At 42.3% G+C, this 20552-nt stretch overlaps 1 protein-coding gene across 1 annotated transcript in view; it reads right to left on the bottom strand.

Annotated features, from left to right (window-relative positions):
• Positions 1-18848, bottom strand: part of cacna1ab (calcium channel, voltage-dependent, P/Q type, alpha 1A subunit, b) — a 103211-nt gene extending 84363 nt beyond the window's left edge. Inside the window, exons 1-2 of the mRNA XM_063475783.1 lie at positions 18748-18848; positions 16785-16924 (exon numbers count right to left, since the gene is read on the bottom strand). Of these exons, the coding sequence (XP_063331853.1) occupies positions 16785-16924; positions 18748-18840 (233 nt within the window). The 5' untranslated portion in view covers positions 18841-18848. The remainder of the gene's footprint in view (positions 1-16784; positions 16925-18747) is intronic.
• Positions 18849-20552: the final 1704 nt, after the last annotated feature.

Genomic DNA, 20552 nt, shown 5'->3' with positions numbered 1-20552 from the left:
AATCCAGATTGGCTGAATGGACACAAGCTTTTTGTAAGCAGAAGCAATATCACAATATACAATAATAATGCTGCATTACAACCTAAGGGTTAGCCAGTGCTTCCAATGAATTCCAACAGATAATGAAGAATAAACAATGAGTTGATTGAACATGTTTTGTAACGTGTTGTTCATTTAAAATTTGTTTGTGGAACAGTCATGATGCAGTACAGTATTTCTTTTTTCAATCAAACAACTGGTTTGTTTTTTACTCATTTCATTCTTCTCTGTTTTTTGTCCACTCCTCTCTCCGTCTCCTCAAAGTTGAAGCTTTCATTGGCAGCAGCAGGACAGAAGCACTCATTCTCACCACATTCTCCACCCTCATCACCCCCTTCCTCTCGCTTTCCCTCGGTTAATTTTCTCACTCTAGCGTTATTGCTGATCTCAGCAGACTACTAACACTCAGCTGATGGACTCTCTGTCCCTCCTTCTATCCCCACCCAAACTCACTCCTTCCCACCACCTTTCCTCTGTTCTCTTCAGTTTTTTTTCTCCTCTCTCTTCCTTTTTTCTACTTTAACTTCATGTATATAGGAAGGAAAAGGACAAATTAAGGAGGTCATAAAGAGGAATGAATCATTCTTTCCCCTGGTCACCTGTGTGTTTTATTAAAATGTATGCTGTGCTTTTCTGACCCGTCTGGCCAACTTAATGGCTGGTTTTCAAGTAATTAGGAGATAAGGCAATTTTCTTATATCAGTGGGCAGTATTCTTTTAATGAATACTGGGAACATTTGCAGAATATTTTCTTTAGTAGGTACAAAAGGTGCTTCCATTTCCAGGAGTAGTTGTGTCACTAGAAGTTTAACTTTCTGATATGTTGTATTTCCAGATTTTCTAATTTTCTGTGTAATCTAATTGTCAAGTAGAGTCACTGGTTGTCAGTTCTTCTGCAACCCTCATTTCATTCCTCTGTCCTTTAATTATATTGAGACATGTCTGTTGCCTCTCTCCTCCTCACACAATCTTTCCCATGGCTCTAATCTTCGGTTTTTCCATTCACCTCTCTCCCTTGTTCCCTCGATCTCTGCCGGACCGGCTGATTTGCCCACCTGTTCCTCCGTCTCTTGCCAGCATGACTGCTGGACTTTACAAGGACATGACGTTTGGACTTCTCTGTCCTTGTTAGCGTGTGTCTTTCCTTTCAGTGTGTTGTTGGACACTTGTGTGCATGTAATGTTCTTGAACGTTTGTGTTTACAGCATGTTTGATTTCTGGAGTTTTTGCAGCCAAAATTCCCAACATGTATAATTATGCTGCCCACTGTGAATTGACTGACTGTAATTCACTCCATCCATCAAGGTTCATCAATATCATTGCATTTGCATGACTATATACAGTGTGAAAGGATGGGTTGTAACCAAGTTGCAAAGAAACAAAGAAAGTATCACAGTTTTGCAGCAAGTCTGTCAGACAAAACCAGAAAATTATCCACTCAAAATGACAATATGACAATATGACACTGCCAATGCATAAACAAAGTACAGAGGTGCAAAACTGCGTCGCTGGCTAGGATCCCGAACTAGATCCAATGACAGTTGCCCAGATAGCACCCAGAAGTCCTACGGGGAGCATGTCCCTTGAATTTTGAACATTCACTAGGTTGTGCACGTGGAGTCATCCCAGAAGGTTAGACAACTAACATGAAGTTCTACTGTAGGACATCTGAGGAAGAGCGTTCAGTTTTTGAAACTTACATCAAATTCTGTCAAATACAAAAAACTTTCTGTTTCTTTGAGAATACAATGTTTAAGCTAGCTGTGCAGCTGACAGCTTTTAGTGAGGATAACATTAGCTGTTCAAAAAGCCATTAGTCTGATTTCCAGCACAACACAATCGTTATTCACCACTCACCCTAATCCATCTCTGGTTATTGCCCTACAATTGGCCAGTCTAGTCCAAAATAAAGTTCAAGTTGAAGGGTTATCATTTTGAAGCAGCAGTGGAGATCAGAGGCAACTGCAAGTTGGTACACAGCTGACAGCCGTGTTTAACAACTGTTAGAATTCATATCATGGTAAGAACCAGCTAAGCAAAGGGAAACAACAGTCCATCATTACTTTAAGAACTGAAGGTCAGTCAGTCCAGAAAATTGCTAAAACTTTGATTGTGTCCACAAGTGCAGTTGCAAAAAATCAAGTGCTACAACAAAACTGGCTAGCACGAGGACCGCCCCAGGAAAGGAAGACCAAGAGTCACCTCTGCTGCTCAGGATAAATTCATCTGAATCACCAGCCTCAGAAATCGCAAGTTAACAGCCACTCAGATTAGAGCCCAAATAAATGCCACACAGTTCCAGTAGCAGCCACATCAGCTGTTCAGAGGAGACTGTGTGAATCAGTCCTTTATGGTCAAAAAACTGCTAAGAAATCTAAGGAAAAGCAACAAGCAGAAGAGATTTGCTTGACCCAAGAAACACAAGGAGTGGACATTAGACCAGTGGAAATGTGTGCTTTGGTCTGATGGGCCCAAATTTGAGATCTTTGGTTCCACCTGTGTCTTTGTGTGATGCAGAAAAGGTGAATGGACGGTCTATACATGCATGGTTCCCACCAAGAAGCATGGAGAAGGAGGTGTGATGGTGTGAGTGTGCTTTGCTGGTGACATGTTGGGGATTTATTCAAAACTCAAGGAACACTGAACCAGCATGGCTACCACAGCATCCTGCAGCCACATGCCATCCCATCTGGTTCATGTTTAGTTGGACCATGATTTATTTTCCAACAGGGCAATGACCCCAAACACACCTCCAGGCTGTGTAAGGGCTACTTGACCAAGAAGGAAAGTGATGGAGTGCTGCACCAGATGGCCTGGCCTCTACAGTCACCTGACCTAAAGCCAATCCAGACGATTTTGGAAGAAATGAACCGCAGAGTGAAGGCAAAAGGGCCAACAAGTGCTCAGCGTCTCTGCGAACTCCTTCAAGACTGTTGGAAAACCATTTCAGGTGACGACCTCATGAAGCTCATCGAGAGAATGCCAAGAGTGTGCAAAGCAGTAATCAAAGCAAAGAAGAATCTAAAATATAAAAGATGTTTTGAGTTATTTCACACTTTGTTTACTACATGATTCCATATGAGTTCAGTCATAGTTTTGATGCCTTCACTGAGAATCTACAATGTAAATAGTCATGAAAATAAAGAAGAACCTTTCAATTTTGGTATGATTAAATCACATCAGAGTAAGGAAATGATAAAAAACGCGCTGTTAAGAATTACTGTACACAAATTGCTGCTAAGGTGTGAGAACGATTGCCAAAAGAGGTCACCTAAAAGGTGAAAATACTTGATCCTGTGATGGAGAAAATCTCAATGTGATTAGCGGTCAGAGACAGTGATTGCATATGTTGGAAAAGGACACTTTAGGCTAAAGAATTCAGGACAGAGATGCTTGTTAACTCTGTGGGTATGATAAACGACAATTACTGGCTTACCTTTAACACTCTGTTGCCCTCACATTGTGTGTCTGTGGGTGTGTGTTTCTGTCTGTAACTCTATTTTTGTTCACGAGGGTGTGTGGGTGAACACAAAGCACTGCACACTGAAGCAGCAGCTTTGTTTGAAAGACTACTTCATTGTGCAGTTGTATGGTAAATGGCAGGCTGATCAGTAGTGTTTTCCTCAAACCACAAAAACAGATTTTAATACAGCTCTATTGTGCATTTACCAAGAAGGCAGACCCAAAACTGCTCTCCAGAGTGGCACTTAAAATAAGATTGTTTCTGCACCCCAATAGCGCGTCCCTTAAGAACCACCTGTCCACCCTATTTTCTTCCACCTACTTCAATATTGGTTTATTTATTGCTTTAAACCAGAAGCCAATGCTGCTGTTTTTCCAGTGAATACAGTCAAGCTCATAATGTAACTGAATGCCATTACTTTTGAACAAGAACAGCTGAGTGAGTATCATCAGACATGTGGCCACTACAATCACTGTACAACCTTACATCTATTTTTTGTCCTTCTTGTTCTGTGGGTTGCGGCAGATAACCTGCAGCGGACAGTGCTTGAGGGTATGGGAGAACGTATAGGGGAGAGATGAGCCTGTAAATGACTGCAGACCAATAATGATAATGGAAGTGGTGGCAACAAGACAACTTTCAAAAAGTACGTGCTCCATCTCTGACCTCGTTTTTCTCTCCTTCTTGGACTTAAATTCCTCTCTCAGTTGTTAATGCAGTTGTTCTGTACCCACTGTGACACCCCTGTGTACCGCTTCTTAATATCTGATTACATTTTGATTTGCTGCTGTAATGTTACTGTAATGTGGCATGCTTCACATCAAAGTTAGCCAGCATTACATGCACACAGAAGTAGCTATTCATAATTCGTAGGGCCTGAGTCGATACGGCCGAGAACCATTTTTATGAAAACCGGTTTCATCTCATCTGTCCTGTTTCTGACACAAAAGTGAGCTCAGTTTTCCCTGCAGTGAGTCAGAGTTTTCTGTTACTCTCCGTCTTGGGTTCTGAGGTAATTTGGTGTCACTGCCAAATACACCAGTGACTCAATAGAGCATCCTTTCCTACTAAGATGGGGAGAAATGCTCCAAACCTCTCAGATTCTATTTCTCAAATGTACAGTGTGTTCTTGCACATTTTTATGAGAAAGAGAAAGACGGTTTTAATCTTAAGTATGGTATGCTAAATTGGGAGCTTTAACAGCAGGGACATATATCACAAAGCTTACAGTCTGTATTCAAGAGCAGCACGTAGCCTTTTCAGTGATTTGTAGATCCAACATACACTGCTCAAAAAAGAAAAATAAATAAATAAAGGAACATCCAGCATAGCATCAAGTCAGTTAAACTTGTGGGGGTATTGATCTGGTCAATTAAGTAGCAGAGGGGATTGTTAATCAGTTTCAGCTGTTTTGATGTTCATAAAGTTAACAACAGCTGCACTAGGGGTAACAATGGGGTAACAATGAGACAGCCCCCAAAACAGAAATGGTTTCACAGGTGGAGGACACTGAGATTTTCTCCCTTCTCATCTTTTCTGACTTCCTTTCACTAATTTTGCATTTGGTTAGGGTCAGTGTCACTGCTGGTAACATGAGGTGATACTTGGATCCTACATAGGTTGCACAGGTAGTTCAGCTCCTTCAAAATGGCACATCAATGGGTCCCTGTGTTGAGGCGTGGTCGGCGGTGCCGTGCGGACGGCATCCGCAATCACGCCCGCCGTGTTAAAAACACAGGGAAGCAGGGGTTGTTGGGTATTGTGGTGTTTTGCATATGCGGCTGGTAGCTTGTGAGCTGCAGCCGCGGTAAATAAAATGGCTCAAAACAACACTCTGTGGACCCGCCATGTCTCAATCACACCACAGTGCCATTGCCAGAAGGTCTGTTGTCTCCCAGCACAGTCTCAAGAGCATGGAGGAGATTCCATAGAGGAGAGCTGGAAAGGGCAATAAAAGGTCCTTAACACATCAGCAGGACGGAGACCAGAACCAAGGAGGAACAGGATGAGCACTGCCAGAGCTACAAAATGACCACCAGTAGGCCACTGTTGTTAATGTCTCCAACAAAACAATCAGAAACAGACTTCATGAGGGTGGCTTGAGCGACTTACATCCTCTAGTGGGCCTCTGTGCTCACTGCCTGGCACAGCGGAGCTTGATTGGCAGCTCCACCACTGGCACCCCGTGCTTTTCACAGATAAGAACAGGTTCACCCTGAGCACATGTGACAGACGTGAAAGAGTCTGGAGAAGCCGTGGAGAATGTCATGCTGCCTGTAACATCGTTCAGCATGTATGGTTTGGTGGTAGGTCAGTGATGGTCTGGGGACACACAGACACCTACAGGCTAGGCAACAGCACCCTGACATTAGGCATCAGGATGAAGTCCTTGGACCCACTGTCAAACTCTACACTGGTGCTCTGGGTCCTGGGTTCACCCTGGTAACAATGCAGGCAATTGCTGGATGATAAATGAATTGATACCATTGACTAGCCCGCACACTTGCCTGACCTAAATCCAATAGGCAATGCGTTTCAGTCCATCTGACACCGCCAGATTGCATCTCATACTCTCCAGGAGCTCAGTGATTCTCTGGTCCATATCTGGAAGGAGATCCCCCAGGACACCATCCGTCATCTCATTAGGAGAATGCCCCGATGTTGTCAGACATCAAACACGTGGAGGTCATACAAAGTACTGAGTACCATTTTCAGTTCCTGCAATAAAATTTTGGCAAAATGGACTAGTTTGCTGCTCATTTCATCACTTCTGTCTTTGAATTCAGCCTTTTGTAGGTCAATCATATGATGTGGCATCCTTTCATTGCATTACCTGACCCATAACAATATAGATATGGGTCAGGTAATGCACGATTTTTACACCATTGAGATGTGATGTGTTTTTTCAAAATATTCATGTCTATTTTGTGCAGTCTATCTTTTTATGGTTTTAATCATATGTTTACACTGTAGATGTACTGTACTGTATGTCATGATAACAGTATAGCATCATTAGCATGATTGTGAATTTCTGCACTGGCGTCTATTTGTCTATTTCTCTGACAGAGAAAAGGATTATGGGAATTTAACAAATGCCTAGTTGACTGGGTACTGCTTAACCAGGAAAGGGAATGGCCATAGCTGACTTCACAAAGAAGAGAAAGAAGTTCACATCATTCAAACAAAGATCAAAGAAGCACAGTTGAGCAGCTGAGAATCACAAACAGGGGACAGTTTTGTCTTTGTCATCACCCAATCGCTTCATTTTGGTGCAAATAAGTTCTTTGCATATTACGGTTTGTGTCTTCTTTGTGGTAAAGTTAAAGAACCAGCAAGACCACAAACATGAACAAGACATTACCAGTTATTCCACAACTGCTTAACAATGCCTCAGGTGGCACTAGACAGCAACAGAATGTAAAAGATCTGTACAGCAACTGCGAACAACCGATTCACTACCACGCTGATATCTACAACTGTCACTAGTACACTGTAAACCAGGTATTAGTACCTGTGCTGCTGCAACATCAGATTCTAGTTCTAGTTCTTAGTGTTTTTCTAAATCCAGCCAAAACTGCAACAAATTAGAGAAAGAGGTTCTGTAGGAAAAAGAAACGAAAGAAAATGTTGTTTTCTTATGCTAGCCGCTTCCATGGCTACAGAAGTGGTGTCAAGTTTTGTCCCTTTTGTGAAGTACCAGTGCCAGTTGTTTTATCAGTGGGAATGCCAGCTAGTTCTAGAGTTGGTGCCCTGTCCTTGTAGAAAGAGGTATAAGCTATGAGGTATGCATTTTAATAAAAGATAAATCCTTAACAATAACTTTGCTTTATAATGAAAGCCAATGAGACTTCACATGCCAAAAAATATACCTGGCTGAAGAATGAGCGAGGTTTATATTTAACATTGTCTCTGTGACCATCCATTAGGAGAATCACAGGGGCATATATGGTGTCCTCTCATTGACTGACTGGCCCAGACTCTACTATAAATGATTAAATTACTTTGTGACGTCACAGTACTAAAAATCAATGGACTGTCATCCTTGAATACTAAATACACTAGTCACTGTGTGTGTGTGTGTGTGTGTGCTCCTGCTCCTCTTTTTCTTCCTCTCATTAATTCTTGTCCTCATCAAGTATCTGTCTCACCAGTGTGTTCGCCAAGAATGAAGTCAGCACACGTGCATGCACACAGGCAGACACACACACTTCACGACACAGTGGCAGAAGCCTTCTCAGTCACGACTCACACAGCACAAGCACACACTCTCCCAGAAACCAATAGAGGAGATAAAAAGTGAGAAAGAAAGAGAGTGACAGTAGTAACACTAAAAATCGAAACTAAACTAAAAGTCTGAAGCCTTTTTTGTGTACCCCAGATGCTGCACTGTGTGTTACATGAGTTAATATTGCATTGTTGGATGAGCTGGATTTATTAAAGCCAAAAATACTGGCCACTGCACAGTGAAGGTAACCGCCATAACGTAAGAACAACTTACTAGTTATCTTTCCAGCAAAATTTCAATATTGGCCTGGCAAGAAAAAGTGAAGAAAATGATGTAAAATGGACAGGGTTCATCTTCTGGGCACCATGAGAGACACTTTTAGACATTTAGTAGTTTATATGGTTTACTGTATTTACATTTTGTGTATTTATAGTGATATACATGCTTTATTTTAGACAAGAATATGAATATTCTTCATGTACAGTGTTCCCTCATTTATCGTGGGAGTTACGTTCCAAAAATAACCCGCGATAGGTGAAATCCACGAAGTAGCCAACTTTATTTTTTACAATTATTATAGATGTTTTAAGGCTGTAAAATCCCTCACTACACACTTTATATACTTTTCTCAGACATGCATGAACATTTTCACACTTCACCCACAGGTGCCTTTGATGGTGCAAAACGTTTTGTCGACATTGTTGTGTTTATTGGGAAGAAAACTTACAAACATACAGTGCAGCACTTCAGAGTCACACTGCTAGCGATCGAAGATTTATGTAAATTTGACCAGTTGGATGCATTCTGTACTGTACAGGAGACACGGCATGAGATTGATTGACAGTGGTCTACAGCCAATCAGGATGCAGAACACAATGCGCTGTAAAAAAAAAAAAAAGCATGTAAAATTGCACAAAAAAAAATCATCGAAAAGTGAACCGCGTTATAGCGAGGGACCACTGTAATTCATGCATAAAGGGGAACTGCTATCTGTGAGAGACTTACATGTACTGAGGTGAGGTTTCTTATGTAAGGAAAAGTAACCTCACCTGAATGACTGAAAACAACTGTCCAATACAGCATACAGACACTTTGATTTTTCTTTTAATGATTACTTTTGTCAAATATAATATTCAATATTCAACACTTCCAAATCTGAGGCCATGGTCCTCAGCCGGAAAAGGGTGGAGTGCCCACTCCGGGTCAGGGACGAGACCGTGCCCCAAGTGGAGGAATTTAAGTATCTCGGGGTCTTGACGTCTGTTGTGGTGAAGAGAGAGCTGAGAGTAAAAGAGAAGCTCTCAATTTACCGGTCGATCTACACCCTTACCCTCACCTATGGTCACGAGCTGTGGGTGGTGACCGAAAGAATGAGATCGCGAATACAAGCGGCGGAATGGGTTTCCTCCGAAGGGTGGCTGGCCTCTCCCTTAGAGATAGGGTGAGAAGTTCGGCCATTCGGGAGGGGCTCAGAGTAGAGCCGTTGCTCCTCCACATCGAAAGGAGCTATTTGAGGTGGTTCGGGCATCTGACAAGGATGCCTCCTGGGCGAGGTTTTCCGGGCATGTCCCACTGGGAGGAGGCCCCGGGGCACACCCAGGACACGCTGGAGAGATTATATCTCTCGGCTGGCCTGGGAACGCCTTGGTGTTCCCCCGGATAAGCTGGAGGAGGTGGCTGGGGAGAGGGAGGTCTGGGCTTCTCTGCTTGGGCTCCTGCCCCTGCGACCCGGCCCCGGATAAGCGGAAGAAAATGGATGGATGGATAATATTCGATATGCATCTATATTCTTAAATATCAATATTCACAGAATAGGACATTTAATCTTAGTTCATCTAAGACCAGTCAGATCAGCCAGGAGGCTGCTTAATGACTACCTGGCAACTATCAGTTGCTAGGGAAAAATTAGTATTCCCCAACTGGTTGGTCAGTGGTTGTAGGTGGCTTTTAGCGGTTGGGGAAATCAGTCACAAAGAGGTGCATGGTGCTGTGTTAAACATTGTAAAACCTTGTAGATCCTCTTGTAGATCTGATGTTATTTTTGATCACAGACATGTGATTTCTTTGATATCTCACTGGCATCTTTGTTTGTCCAGATATCAGCAATGGTAGTATCAGGCCTCAGTCACACAGGCCTAGAAACCAGGTGGTGACCAGTAGCTAGAGAAAATAGAAATTTAAGACTTTGCTGCGGTGTATTACTTGTGATTCAATGACAAATGTATGTGTTTTGCAATAAATTGCAAATAAGACAGTGGTCAGAGCTACTGAGGCAGCACTGCTACACTGTACAAAAGGGAAGACCACATCTTAACCCTCAAATGGCACAGATATAGCGTTCACACATAGGAAGACTACAGAAGGTTGATTTCAGAGTAAAATATACGTAGTGGCTTGAAGTATGATTACACTTGGCAATATAGGCCAAGCATAGTAATTGTGCGTAATTGTGTGTGTCTACATACAGTGTCTATGTGTGTGTATGCACCATAAGCTACAAGCAGAGTGTGTTATATAGGCTGTGGCGAGTGATTGATCGTAGGGAGCAGGGAAAAGCAGGTTACTGCAGCGCTTACACACACACATTCATTCCCTCTCTCAGCGCGCTCCTCTTGGCATTTCTCATTTCCCTCTCTCTCTCTCCCCCCTCCCCCCTTGTTCCATCTCCATCTTTGACTTCCCTCCTCCTCCCATTCCTCTTCCAAACCTCTCTCTCATTCTCCATACATCTCTTTCACCGCCGCTGTCCCCCCAGCCATCACTTTTCCTTGCTTCCTGTGGTCTCCCTCCTCTTGCTCTAAACTCTTCTCTGCTCTCCATCCTTCTCACGCCTTCTTTAACAGCCAAGCCCATCTTGTATTCTTTTTCTGTCCTGTTATCCAGAGCCCAAGGGAATAGAGAAACAATGTCACGTGTCTTCTACTTCCACCTCCTCCTCCTTTTTCCCTCCCTCTGCTCTCTAGCTGCAGTAGTACTCTACTGCTACTCTGGCAAGGGGCTTCATTGCTCTCAGAGGGCTCACTCTGCTTCTCTCGCTCTACCCATATCTACATCTATCCATTTACTGCATCTATCCATCCATCCATGCAGAATGCTGCAGGACGTGTTGAATTTCAGTGACTGCAGTTTAAAGCTGTATTTAAAGTTGAATGTAAACATGGCAGCTATGAAGCACTAACTGTTGGCTCCGTTATGATGTGAGATGGCACTTGGATGTAAATAGCCAATATGAGCATACTCAGCTAATGATTTTAATTTTAAAGTAAAACCCTTCTTTTGATTAATCTGAGACATCTGAATGTGTCAGCTTCATGTCTGAATGGGCACCCTGGTAACCTTTTCATAAATGGAACAGCAGTCTTTCTCAGTGGGAGACAGCTCATTTATGTATCACTTTCAACACAACACAATTCTGAATGTATGCAATCACATTAAAAGATAGGCAGGCACAAGATTGCTCTATGTCTGCATCTCGAATTGCTCATTTCACTAACGTGACAACAATTCAAAATAATCCAAAACAAACCAAAAAATCCCTTGCTTTTACATTGTGTTGTTCCCCACCCACTTAGTGCTACAACTTTACATTTGTTAAAATATTTAGCCTCTTAGCATATTAAAAGGTGTTTTCACAAATTACTGAAGCTACTGATGTCACCTGCGATCAGGTTGTGATTTGTGAAAACAAAATGAAAAAAACCCCTAAAAAACAGTTTGACCAGGCTTGAAACTTAACCTAAATATTTATCATGACGGCTTTGGCTGCAAGGTGGTTGATGCCTGTTGCAGTGGTAATTTCTGAACCAAATGGTAGACATTGGAGGTGAAGGGAGCCATCAAGCTGAAGGAGTCCTATCAGCTTGGCTATTTTGTGGGACTTACAGGTACTGACAGGTCGAGCAGAGTGCGGGTATGGCAGTAGCTGAAGTAAAAACATGTGTGGGAGGGCATTGAGACCACAGAACAAGAGAATCTAGCAAACTGTCAGGTGACTCTGGTGGAAGGAGCAAGGATCTCCACAATTCTCCACAACTGCACTGATTCTGCTTTAGTAGAGGAAGCAGACTCTGGGGACGACTGGCACGACCCATCCATCACTTGGGTTGAGGTCACTGAGGTATTTCAACAACCCTTTGGTGGTAGGGGTGGATGAGGTTTGCCCTGAATTCTTTAAAGTTATGGATGTTGTAGAGCTGTCTTGGTTGACACACCTCAGCAACATAACAATGACATGGTGCCTTTGGACTGGCAGACTGGGGTGGTGTTTCCGATCTATATTGCTGGCCATAGTAAGACTAAATTGTGTTCATTTATAGGTGCAGCCAGATGGCAGAAGGCTTCCACTTTAGTGGCCTAAGGATTTTGTCTCTGATTTTTGCAGATAACATAGTTCTGTTGGCTTCATCAGATGGTGGCTTTCAGCTTACACTGGAGTGCTTTGCAGCCAAGCGTGAAGCAGCAGGAATGAGAATCTGTCCAAGGCCATGATCCTCAGCTGGAAAATGTGGAGTCCCCCACTCCGGGTCAGGGATGAGTTGCTGTTGCTGACCAAAGTGGAGGACTCCATGTATCTCGGAGTCTTGTTCACAAATGAGGGGCAAGGTGATTGGGTGATTGACAGTTGGATTAGTGCAGCATCTGGAATGATGCTGACACTGTACCAGTCTGTCATGGTGAAGCGAGAGCTGATCATATAAGAAAAGCTGGTGATTTACCGGTCGATCTATGTCCCTACCCCTACCTATGGTCACATGGTTTGGGTAATGACCAAAAGAATACTATTGTGGATAAAGGCAAGAGAAATTTGTTTTCTCTGAAGGTTGGCTGGACTCAGCCTTAGCGATAGGGTGAGACGTTCAGTTATTAGGAAGGAACTCAGAGTAGAGCTGCTACTCCCTGCACATCAAAAGGAGACAGTTGAGGTGGTTCGAACATCTGATTAGGATGCTGCCAAGGTGCCTCCTGGGTTAGGTGTTCTGGGTATGGCCTATTAGGAGGATACCCTGGGGCAGACTCAGGACATGCTGGAGAGATTATGTCTCTCCACCTAGGAATGCTTCACTGCTTCCCTGAATCAGCTGGAAGAGGTGGCTGGGGAGAGGGAGGTCTGGGCTTCTCTGCTTAGCCTGCTGCCCCTGTGAACTGGGCCTGGATAAGCAGTATCAAATGGATGGATGGATGGATCCTTGGCACACTAACAAAATTATCTATTTTAGTGACAGACCTCTGTGGAGGGTTCATCTGTGCAAATCTTTCATGAAAGACTGAACACGGAAGGAAGCAACCCCTAGTCCATATACTGTGACAAACAGCAAGCTTTTGGAATTTGAAAAACAACAACAACAACAACTACACAAAGTAAATAATTAGACTGTATCTTAAAATGACTCCTGCCTTTTACTGTTTTTTAGATCATCCCAGACAAAAAGTTCTAACTTGTGACTCATGCTTTAAATGAAAGTTACCAGGGTGGTTGCTCTTCTGTAAAGCTTCGCCATCAGTGGCAAAGCCAATAAGCCATCAATACAGTACAGTACTACTGAAATGATCTTCATATCAAGGCTTAGCAGAATGTCATAAGTAGCAGCCCTGCATGATGTCCATCTTTTACTTATCACCTTCATGGGGAAATAACTGACTGATGATGACTATCAGGTATCTGGTTAACACTAAGACTCAGTAATTATATTTCTAGGATTTTGATGGTGCTGTAAAATATGAACATTTGTTGTTTTCTTTCAATCATCTAGCTGCAATTTCCATGGTGGGAAAATCTATTGGTGCTCAGTGGCATAATGAAAAGTTAGGTATGGCTCAAGGTAGCTCCCATTTGCCATTTGAGCTTAACTGTCAATGGAAAGTCAGTGAAAGTCCATTTGTGATGTTATTGTTGCTCACACTCTGGAAAAATCACTTGGGGAGAAATTTCTCCCCAAGTGATTTTTCCACCAGGGGTGGAAAATACCCCTGCTGAATTATTTTCAACAGGGGTAAAAATAATTCAGCAGAGGCAAGAACATTAGATGGGACCTGTATTTCCATTCTCTTACAAACCCAGAGACCTCTAATACGGTGCTCTACAGCAGGACAGTTTGGTTGTGATCTGCCAAAGATAAACAAAAGAAACTACAGTATGCTACTTTCTGAAAAAGTGTTGCATTGTGCGTGGCTTGTCATCAGTTCTCTGGAGACGCTATGTGGTAGCAGAGGTGATAAAAACATCACTACATGTGAACACACCTTACTTGAGGACTGGCTGCGATTTATGCTTGCCTGTTTAGCTCCCATGGCATCAGTTAACATCTTGTAAAGCTGAGTGACATGATGATGGGGGTAAAGCGGAAGGGCTAACAACACTACCTCAAGCAGTAAAAGGCCACCAGTTTAAAGCTCTAGTTAAATCCAGCTGGGATTTTCTCTACTTTTTGTTTTAGCTTCAGCAGCTAGCGCTTTCAGCTAACTAAATAGAGATGGAATAGTAGAAGAAAAGAGAAAGAAGGATGCAGAAAACTATGCTACCCCTCTGTTGGCTATTGCCATAACAACAAACCAGCTCCCCCATCTCTTGCAGAAGTGACATTTCACTTTGCCCTGGTTGCCGCTCCCTGCAGGGACTCTCTGATCCAGCCTGTGTACGTGTATGTGTATATGTGTCCTCATTAAAGGAAGAGTAACTGAGGAGGAGTGGCCCTGATCACAAACACACACACACACACACACCTTGTCAAACCAGACCTCTGCTGAGTCTATGCGAGTGTGTTTGAGATTAGAAAAGACACAAAGTCAAGCTGCTTGATGCAAACACACAAACCGACTGAGTAAGGATTCATCAATAATTTTATTGATGATGTGTTGTCTGTAATATTGTTACACTATCACTGAAATAAGTGTGTGTATGTATATGCGTATCTGTTATTTGCCTATTTCTCCTCTCTACATCTTGTTATCATCTGTACCCCCCACCCACCCACTATGGTTTAGGCAGCCATATTTAGATCACACAGCAACCACATGACTACTCATGCCACCTGCCGGCATATATGTAAAGACAATGCAGCTGGGTTGGAGACAGGGCTATGTTCACTGGCATTTCAATGATATATTGCTGCAGGAGCAGAGATTCTGACATGTTACAGTCAGTAAAGATGAGATGTTATGTAAAAAAAATACTGTGATTGGTGTTTCCTATTTCAACATCTATTCCCATACTAGCACCGATACAGTGGTTTTTGTTTTGTTGTTTTATTTAGAAGACTGCAGTGAGTCCAGCACACCTCAAGTGCCAGTATAAATGGTTAATGGGACTGTGTTGATGTCACAGATTGAGGGACTACTAACCACCACATTAGCTGTAACTGTGGCTTTAGACACATCCTGTTTCATTGTGGTAAACTTCTGTTGTTTAATTTCCCACCTTTGTCTGCTCAACAATTTATGATTTCACTTTGTTAACTCCTTCTGTACTTATACCCCTCATTACTTAGTCTGATAGTCTCTTTACCAGCTCCTGCTCTACCTTGTTCAAAGTTTGTCTCCTTGTGCCTCGCCTTGTGTTTTTGTCATCCGTGGTTAAGAGCCAGTATTCAGGCTTCTTTACTCTTGGATATTTATGATGTCATAGAATATCCCAAATATGGTCATCTCAGGCACTGAGCTCTGGCTATGAGCAAACAAGGTCCACCCACTCACATGTCTGAATCTTTTTTGGGGGGAGGGGCATCAAATCAGAAGAAAGTTTCTTTAAGGGAATTTGGAAAAAAGCTAAAACATCTTGTTGTGGAGAGAAGATGAACTGAAGGGCTGCTCGAAGACCCATTATAAAATCAAATAGTATTCTTTTGAACCATAAACTATAAACCATACAGAATGACTCCATTCATAGAGTCCAAGAATAACAATATGGAGCTAGAGGTAAGTGTGACGGACCCTCTTTGATATCTTTTGTTTGCCTCCATTTGGGTCCCCTATTAAACATGCATACCATTGCAGGACACTAAAATACGCAGTCATATGAACAGCTTACAATTAAGTCCAAGTCAGGTAGTAAGCTGGCATGTCATTGGTTCTAGTTCTCCTTGAGTTTGACTATCCATAAAAAAAAATGCATTTTCTGTGTACTCCAATGGAGTTAAATGAGCTGCTCACAGCTTCCTTTTGCAGAAACCTGTCTAGGTCCAGACCTTTGACATATTCCGTCTGACTGGGCGGACTGATTCATCTCGCACTGTGACATGAAACTCCAGTTTCTCAGCTGAGGAACAATCTGTTCATTGACCGCTGCAGAAGGATCAATGACTAGTCAGTCAGCGCCATGGGTATGACTAAAGCAATTATCTAATGATGCACGACTGTTTATTCTGGCACTCCTGAGGAATGGCTACAATACATAAATGGAAAAACGTGGTGAACCTTAAGAGATTTAAGAGCATATATTGGTCTCTAGTGATTGATTTGGGAAAATCGAATTCCTGCCCGAATGAAATCAGTTAGAGCAGAGGAGTGTCAGACTCAAGATGGAAGCTGAATGTAACAACCTGGCAATTCAGTTATAACGCTTGGCAGAGACAATATTTCAACATTTTCTGTCCTAACTGTAAAAACTCGGCCATCAGGTTAGAAAATGAAGAGAAATTGGCTGACACTAGTGTCGTTATGTGGACCCACTGCTGTTTTTTTAAAGCTGAAATGTTTGTGATAAATGCCCAAGCAGAAATTAAACTGAAAGGAGAATTACAGCAGGACAAATGTCCACTTTAGGCTAATTACAGATGTATGAATCCCCACACAAATATCCCAAATTATTCACTCCAGAGGAACAAATTTTAACAAAGCCTCACCATGCGATTACCCCACCAAACTTGGAACTCGAGTGAAATGGGTAGCCATGGAAACCCAGCCTACACATTTCAGTGTCCAAAAGCATGTACACATTAGGAACCACTTATACAAACACAAACAGGCACAAACACAGACAAGAAAATAAAACCTAATCTTAACCCCACTTAGAAGAACATCGCTAAAATAAATCCAAAACTAAAATGAGAGCTGTGGACTCACCCGGTGAGGACAACTACAAAGTCCATGACGTTCCAGCCGTTCCTCAGGTAGGAGCCCTTATGTAACGCAAAACCGAGAGCCAGGATCTTTATTCCAGACTCGAAACAGAAGATGGCTATGAAGTAGGGCTCTGTCTCCTCCTGCAGGGGAGAGGAAACGGATGGAAAGGGGAAAAAAAAAAAAAAAAAAAAAAAAAAAAAAAAAAAAAAAAAAATATATATATATATATATATATATATATATATATATATATATATATATATGTGTATATATATATATATATATATATATATATATATATACACATATATATATATATATATATATGTGTATATATATATATATATATATATAATATATAATATAATATAAAAAGTGAAGTTATGGGTAGTTATGTGAGTAGAAACACAAAGAGAAGGGAAGAGCAGATAGAAAAGTGAAATGTAAGAGAGAAAAAGGGTCAGAGAGATTTTTTCTTTAGGGTTTTTGTTTTTAATGGCAGCCTAAAAATTCTTTACACAAATCGGGCATAACATTATCCCTGCTGTTAGGTAAAGTGAATAACAGAGATTATCTCTTCATCATGCCATCTGTTAGTGGTGGGATATATCAGGGAGTAAGTGAATATGTGGTCCTCAAAGCTGAGGAGAGCTTAGAAACAGGAAAATGGGCAAGCATAAGGATTTGAGCCAGTTTGAAAAGGGCCAAACTGTGATGGCTAGACTGGGTTAGAGCGTCTCCAAAACTGTAGCTCTTGCAGGCTGCTCCTGGTCTGCAGTGGTCAGTAAGTCCAAGGAAGGAACAGTGGTGAACCAGCAACAGGCTCATGGGTGGCCAAGACTCATTGATGCATGTGGGACGTGAATGCCAGTGTTGTCAGATACAACAGATTAGCTACTGTAGTTCAAATTGCCCCAAAAAGTGAATGCCGGTCCTGACAGAACGGTGTCAGAATACACAGAGCATCACAGTTTGTTGTGTATGGGGCTGCATATGCAGACACCTATCCACTGACGAAAGCACCACCAAAGATTAGAACTGGGCCACAGAGCAATGGAAGAAGGTGGCCTGGTCTGATTAATCATTTTGTCTTTTAAATCACATGGATGGCCGGGTGTGTGTTGCTTACCTGGTAAGATGTCAAGCCAGCAGAGGCTGCTGTGCATGCTGGGCCCTGTCATCCATATGGACGTTACTTTGACACATACCACCTACCTAAGCATTGTTGCAGACCATGTACACCCTTTCATGGGAAAGATATTCCCTGATAGCTGTGCCCTCGTTCAACAGGACAATGCACCTTGCCAAAAATGCTTCAGGAATGGTTTGAGGAGTGTAACAACGAATTTGAGGTATTGACTTGGCCTCCAAATTCGCTAGATCTAAATTCGTGGGATGTGCTGGACAAAGAAGTCTGATCCATGGAGGCCCCTTCTTGCATCTTAAAGGACTTAAAATATCTGTTGCTAAGATCTTGGTGCAGGTACCACAGCACACCTTCAAGGGTCATGTGGAGTCCATGCCTTGACGGGTCAGGGCTGCTTTGGCAGCAAAAGGGACCAAAACAATATTAGGCAGGAAGTCATAATGTTATACTTGATCGGTGTAAACCTATGAAGCGCTGAGAACAATATCAGCCAACATGGTTAGAAATGTACCAGTTTGCTCCAAAGTTCAATTCACAGGCCTGATCACATCAGAAATAATGATGTGATAAAAATGATGAGAATGTACTGTTTTTCTTTTCTTTTTTTAGCCTGTGTGAGTGAGCTCTCGCATATTTGGTATCAGTGTGTCCAGTGTACCTCAACGGTCTCCATGTGTATGTATTTCCATCTGTGCGCACACTGAATATGTATGCATATGTTGCACATGTACATGAACCACATTTAAATGTGTGTGTGTGTGTGTGTGTGTGTGTGTGTGTGTGTGTGTGTGTGTGTGTGTGTAAAATGTGCGTTACCAGTCGTTCGGACAGAGGCGTCTTGTCTCCATCGGGAAGGTGCTGTTCCAGAGCCAGGACGATGCAGTTTGCAATGATGGTGGTGAGAATCATCCATTCAAATGGAGTACAGCTGGGGTTAAAGCCAATAGCACCAGGAAGAAGCATGCACCTCATATACAGTACACAACACTGCAACCATTCACACCACAAAGATACAGCCACTGACACTTGCAAACATTTTTACAATGGATTTGAAAAGAAGTCCAGCCTGCCAGGTGACATTTTTCTTTCTGTTGCTCTGAATGTCTGTTTACATATTTACTATTCTTTGTAATGTCACACAGCCAAGGAAATGTAAATCTGCAAATCTCAGTGCTTTATTGGAACAAGTAAAACAAGTAGAATTCTTTGGTCTTGCAATGTCCTTAAATACTACAACAGAAGATGTAGTATTTAAGAACATTTAGAAATAAATATAAAGATGGGAGCAATAATTCAAATGAATAAAGACTAATAACAAGAACAGCAATGACAATAAAAGGGGAGATGGCGCTCAAGACAGTTTAAAACATTATGATAAATAAAGTACAAATACAAATACATAGGAATTTTGCTACATATCGTATAGAAAGCAGGGCTTTTCTTCAGTGTAGCTTTTTCCCTTTGTTTGTGTCCATTTTTCTGTGTCTGTTACCATTTCTGTAAAGCACCGTGTGACTCATCTGCTTGTTTACCGTCTTTGTAAATACACTTAACTGGACATGAACTTCAGTTAATGTTGATTTTACCATGCCTTTATACGTGCCACTGCAGCGCATTACACTGTGATTATATTATTTATTGTACTTAAACTTTATTTAAACAAGACAACCCTAGTGTGACCACCTTGAACTTTACCTTCAACAACCTTTAATTTTACAGAACAGCAATAAACGCGAGACAACAACAAAAAAAAGCCAAATAATATTGCGTATGCCTCGCGAATACTGCAGTACTTCCGTGTACGATTCTCGATATTCCATTTTCAAACTCAGACCCATCAGTTTGCCGAAAGAGAAAACCAATAAAGCCCGAGGGAAGATTGATTTGCTTTGTCAGCACACCACGTTGCACAGTTTTGTTTCTGCAGAAGAAAACGCCAAAGAAACAGTGACTGACATTATGAAATTCAAACCGAAAACAGTCACTTTATTACAGCAGTACATGGGAGTTAAATTCCAACTCCCACCACAACACACACACACACACACACACACACACACACACACACACACACACACACACACACAGCCTGACTCACAAAGGTTGCCTGGTGGAGCAGCCAGCTTTTTACAGTGCTCCATCCAGTCAAGTGTGTTTGAATGTGTTGCGCTTTGTGTGTGTGTGTGTGTGTGTCCATGCCTGAGTAATGGCTGCTGGAGGGGCTAAGATGACTGGATACATCTAGACAGATCAAGCCTGTGCCTAATTGTCCAGTCATTATCCTGTTAGCTTGCATGTGTGTGTCTGTCTCTCCGTGCGTGCGCTAGTATGCGCCCATTGTCGTGTTTACCAGATGCAACACTGACACCGACACTATGGCCTGCAGGACAGCCTCTGTGCATCAGTGTGCGAGTGTGTGTGTGTGTGTGTGAAGGATAAGAGGCGAACGGCTGACGTGAGAGGATGAGACAGGTCGGTCTACGGAGTACACACTAACAAGACGGCGCTGAACTCCATGGCACATGCTGGCTGGCTGACACAACACACACACCTATACTTGTGAAAGGTGCAGCGGTAAGAGGGAGACTACAACTCTAGCTTCATTTCCAAAGTCGAATCTT

Source organism: Pelmatolapia mariae, linkage group LG6 (assembly GCF_036321145.2).
Source record: "Pelmatolapia mariae isolate MD_Pm_ZW linkage group LG6, Pm_UMD_F_2, whole genome shotgun sequence".
NCBI lineage: Eukaryota > Metazoa > Chordata > Actinopteri > Cichliformes > Cichlidae > Pelmatolapia > Pelmatolapia mariae.
Note: the sequence above shows the minus strand (reverse complement) of the source record. Positions and strands in the feature narration are given on the sequence as shown.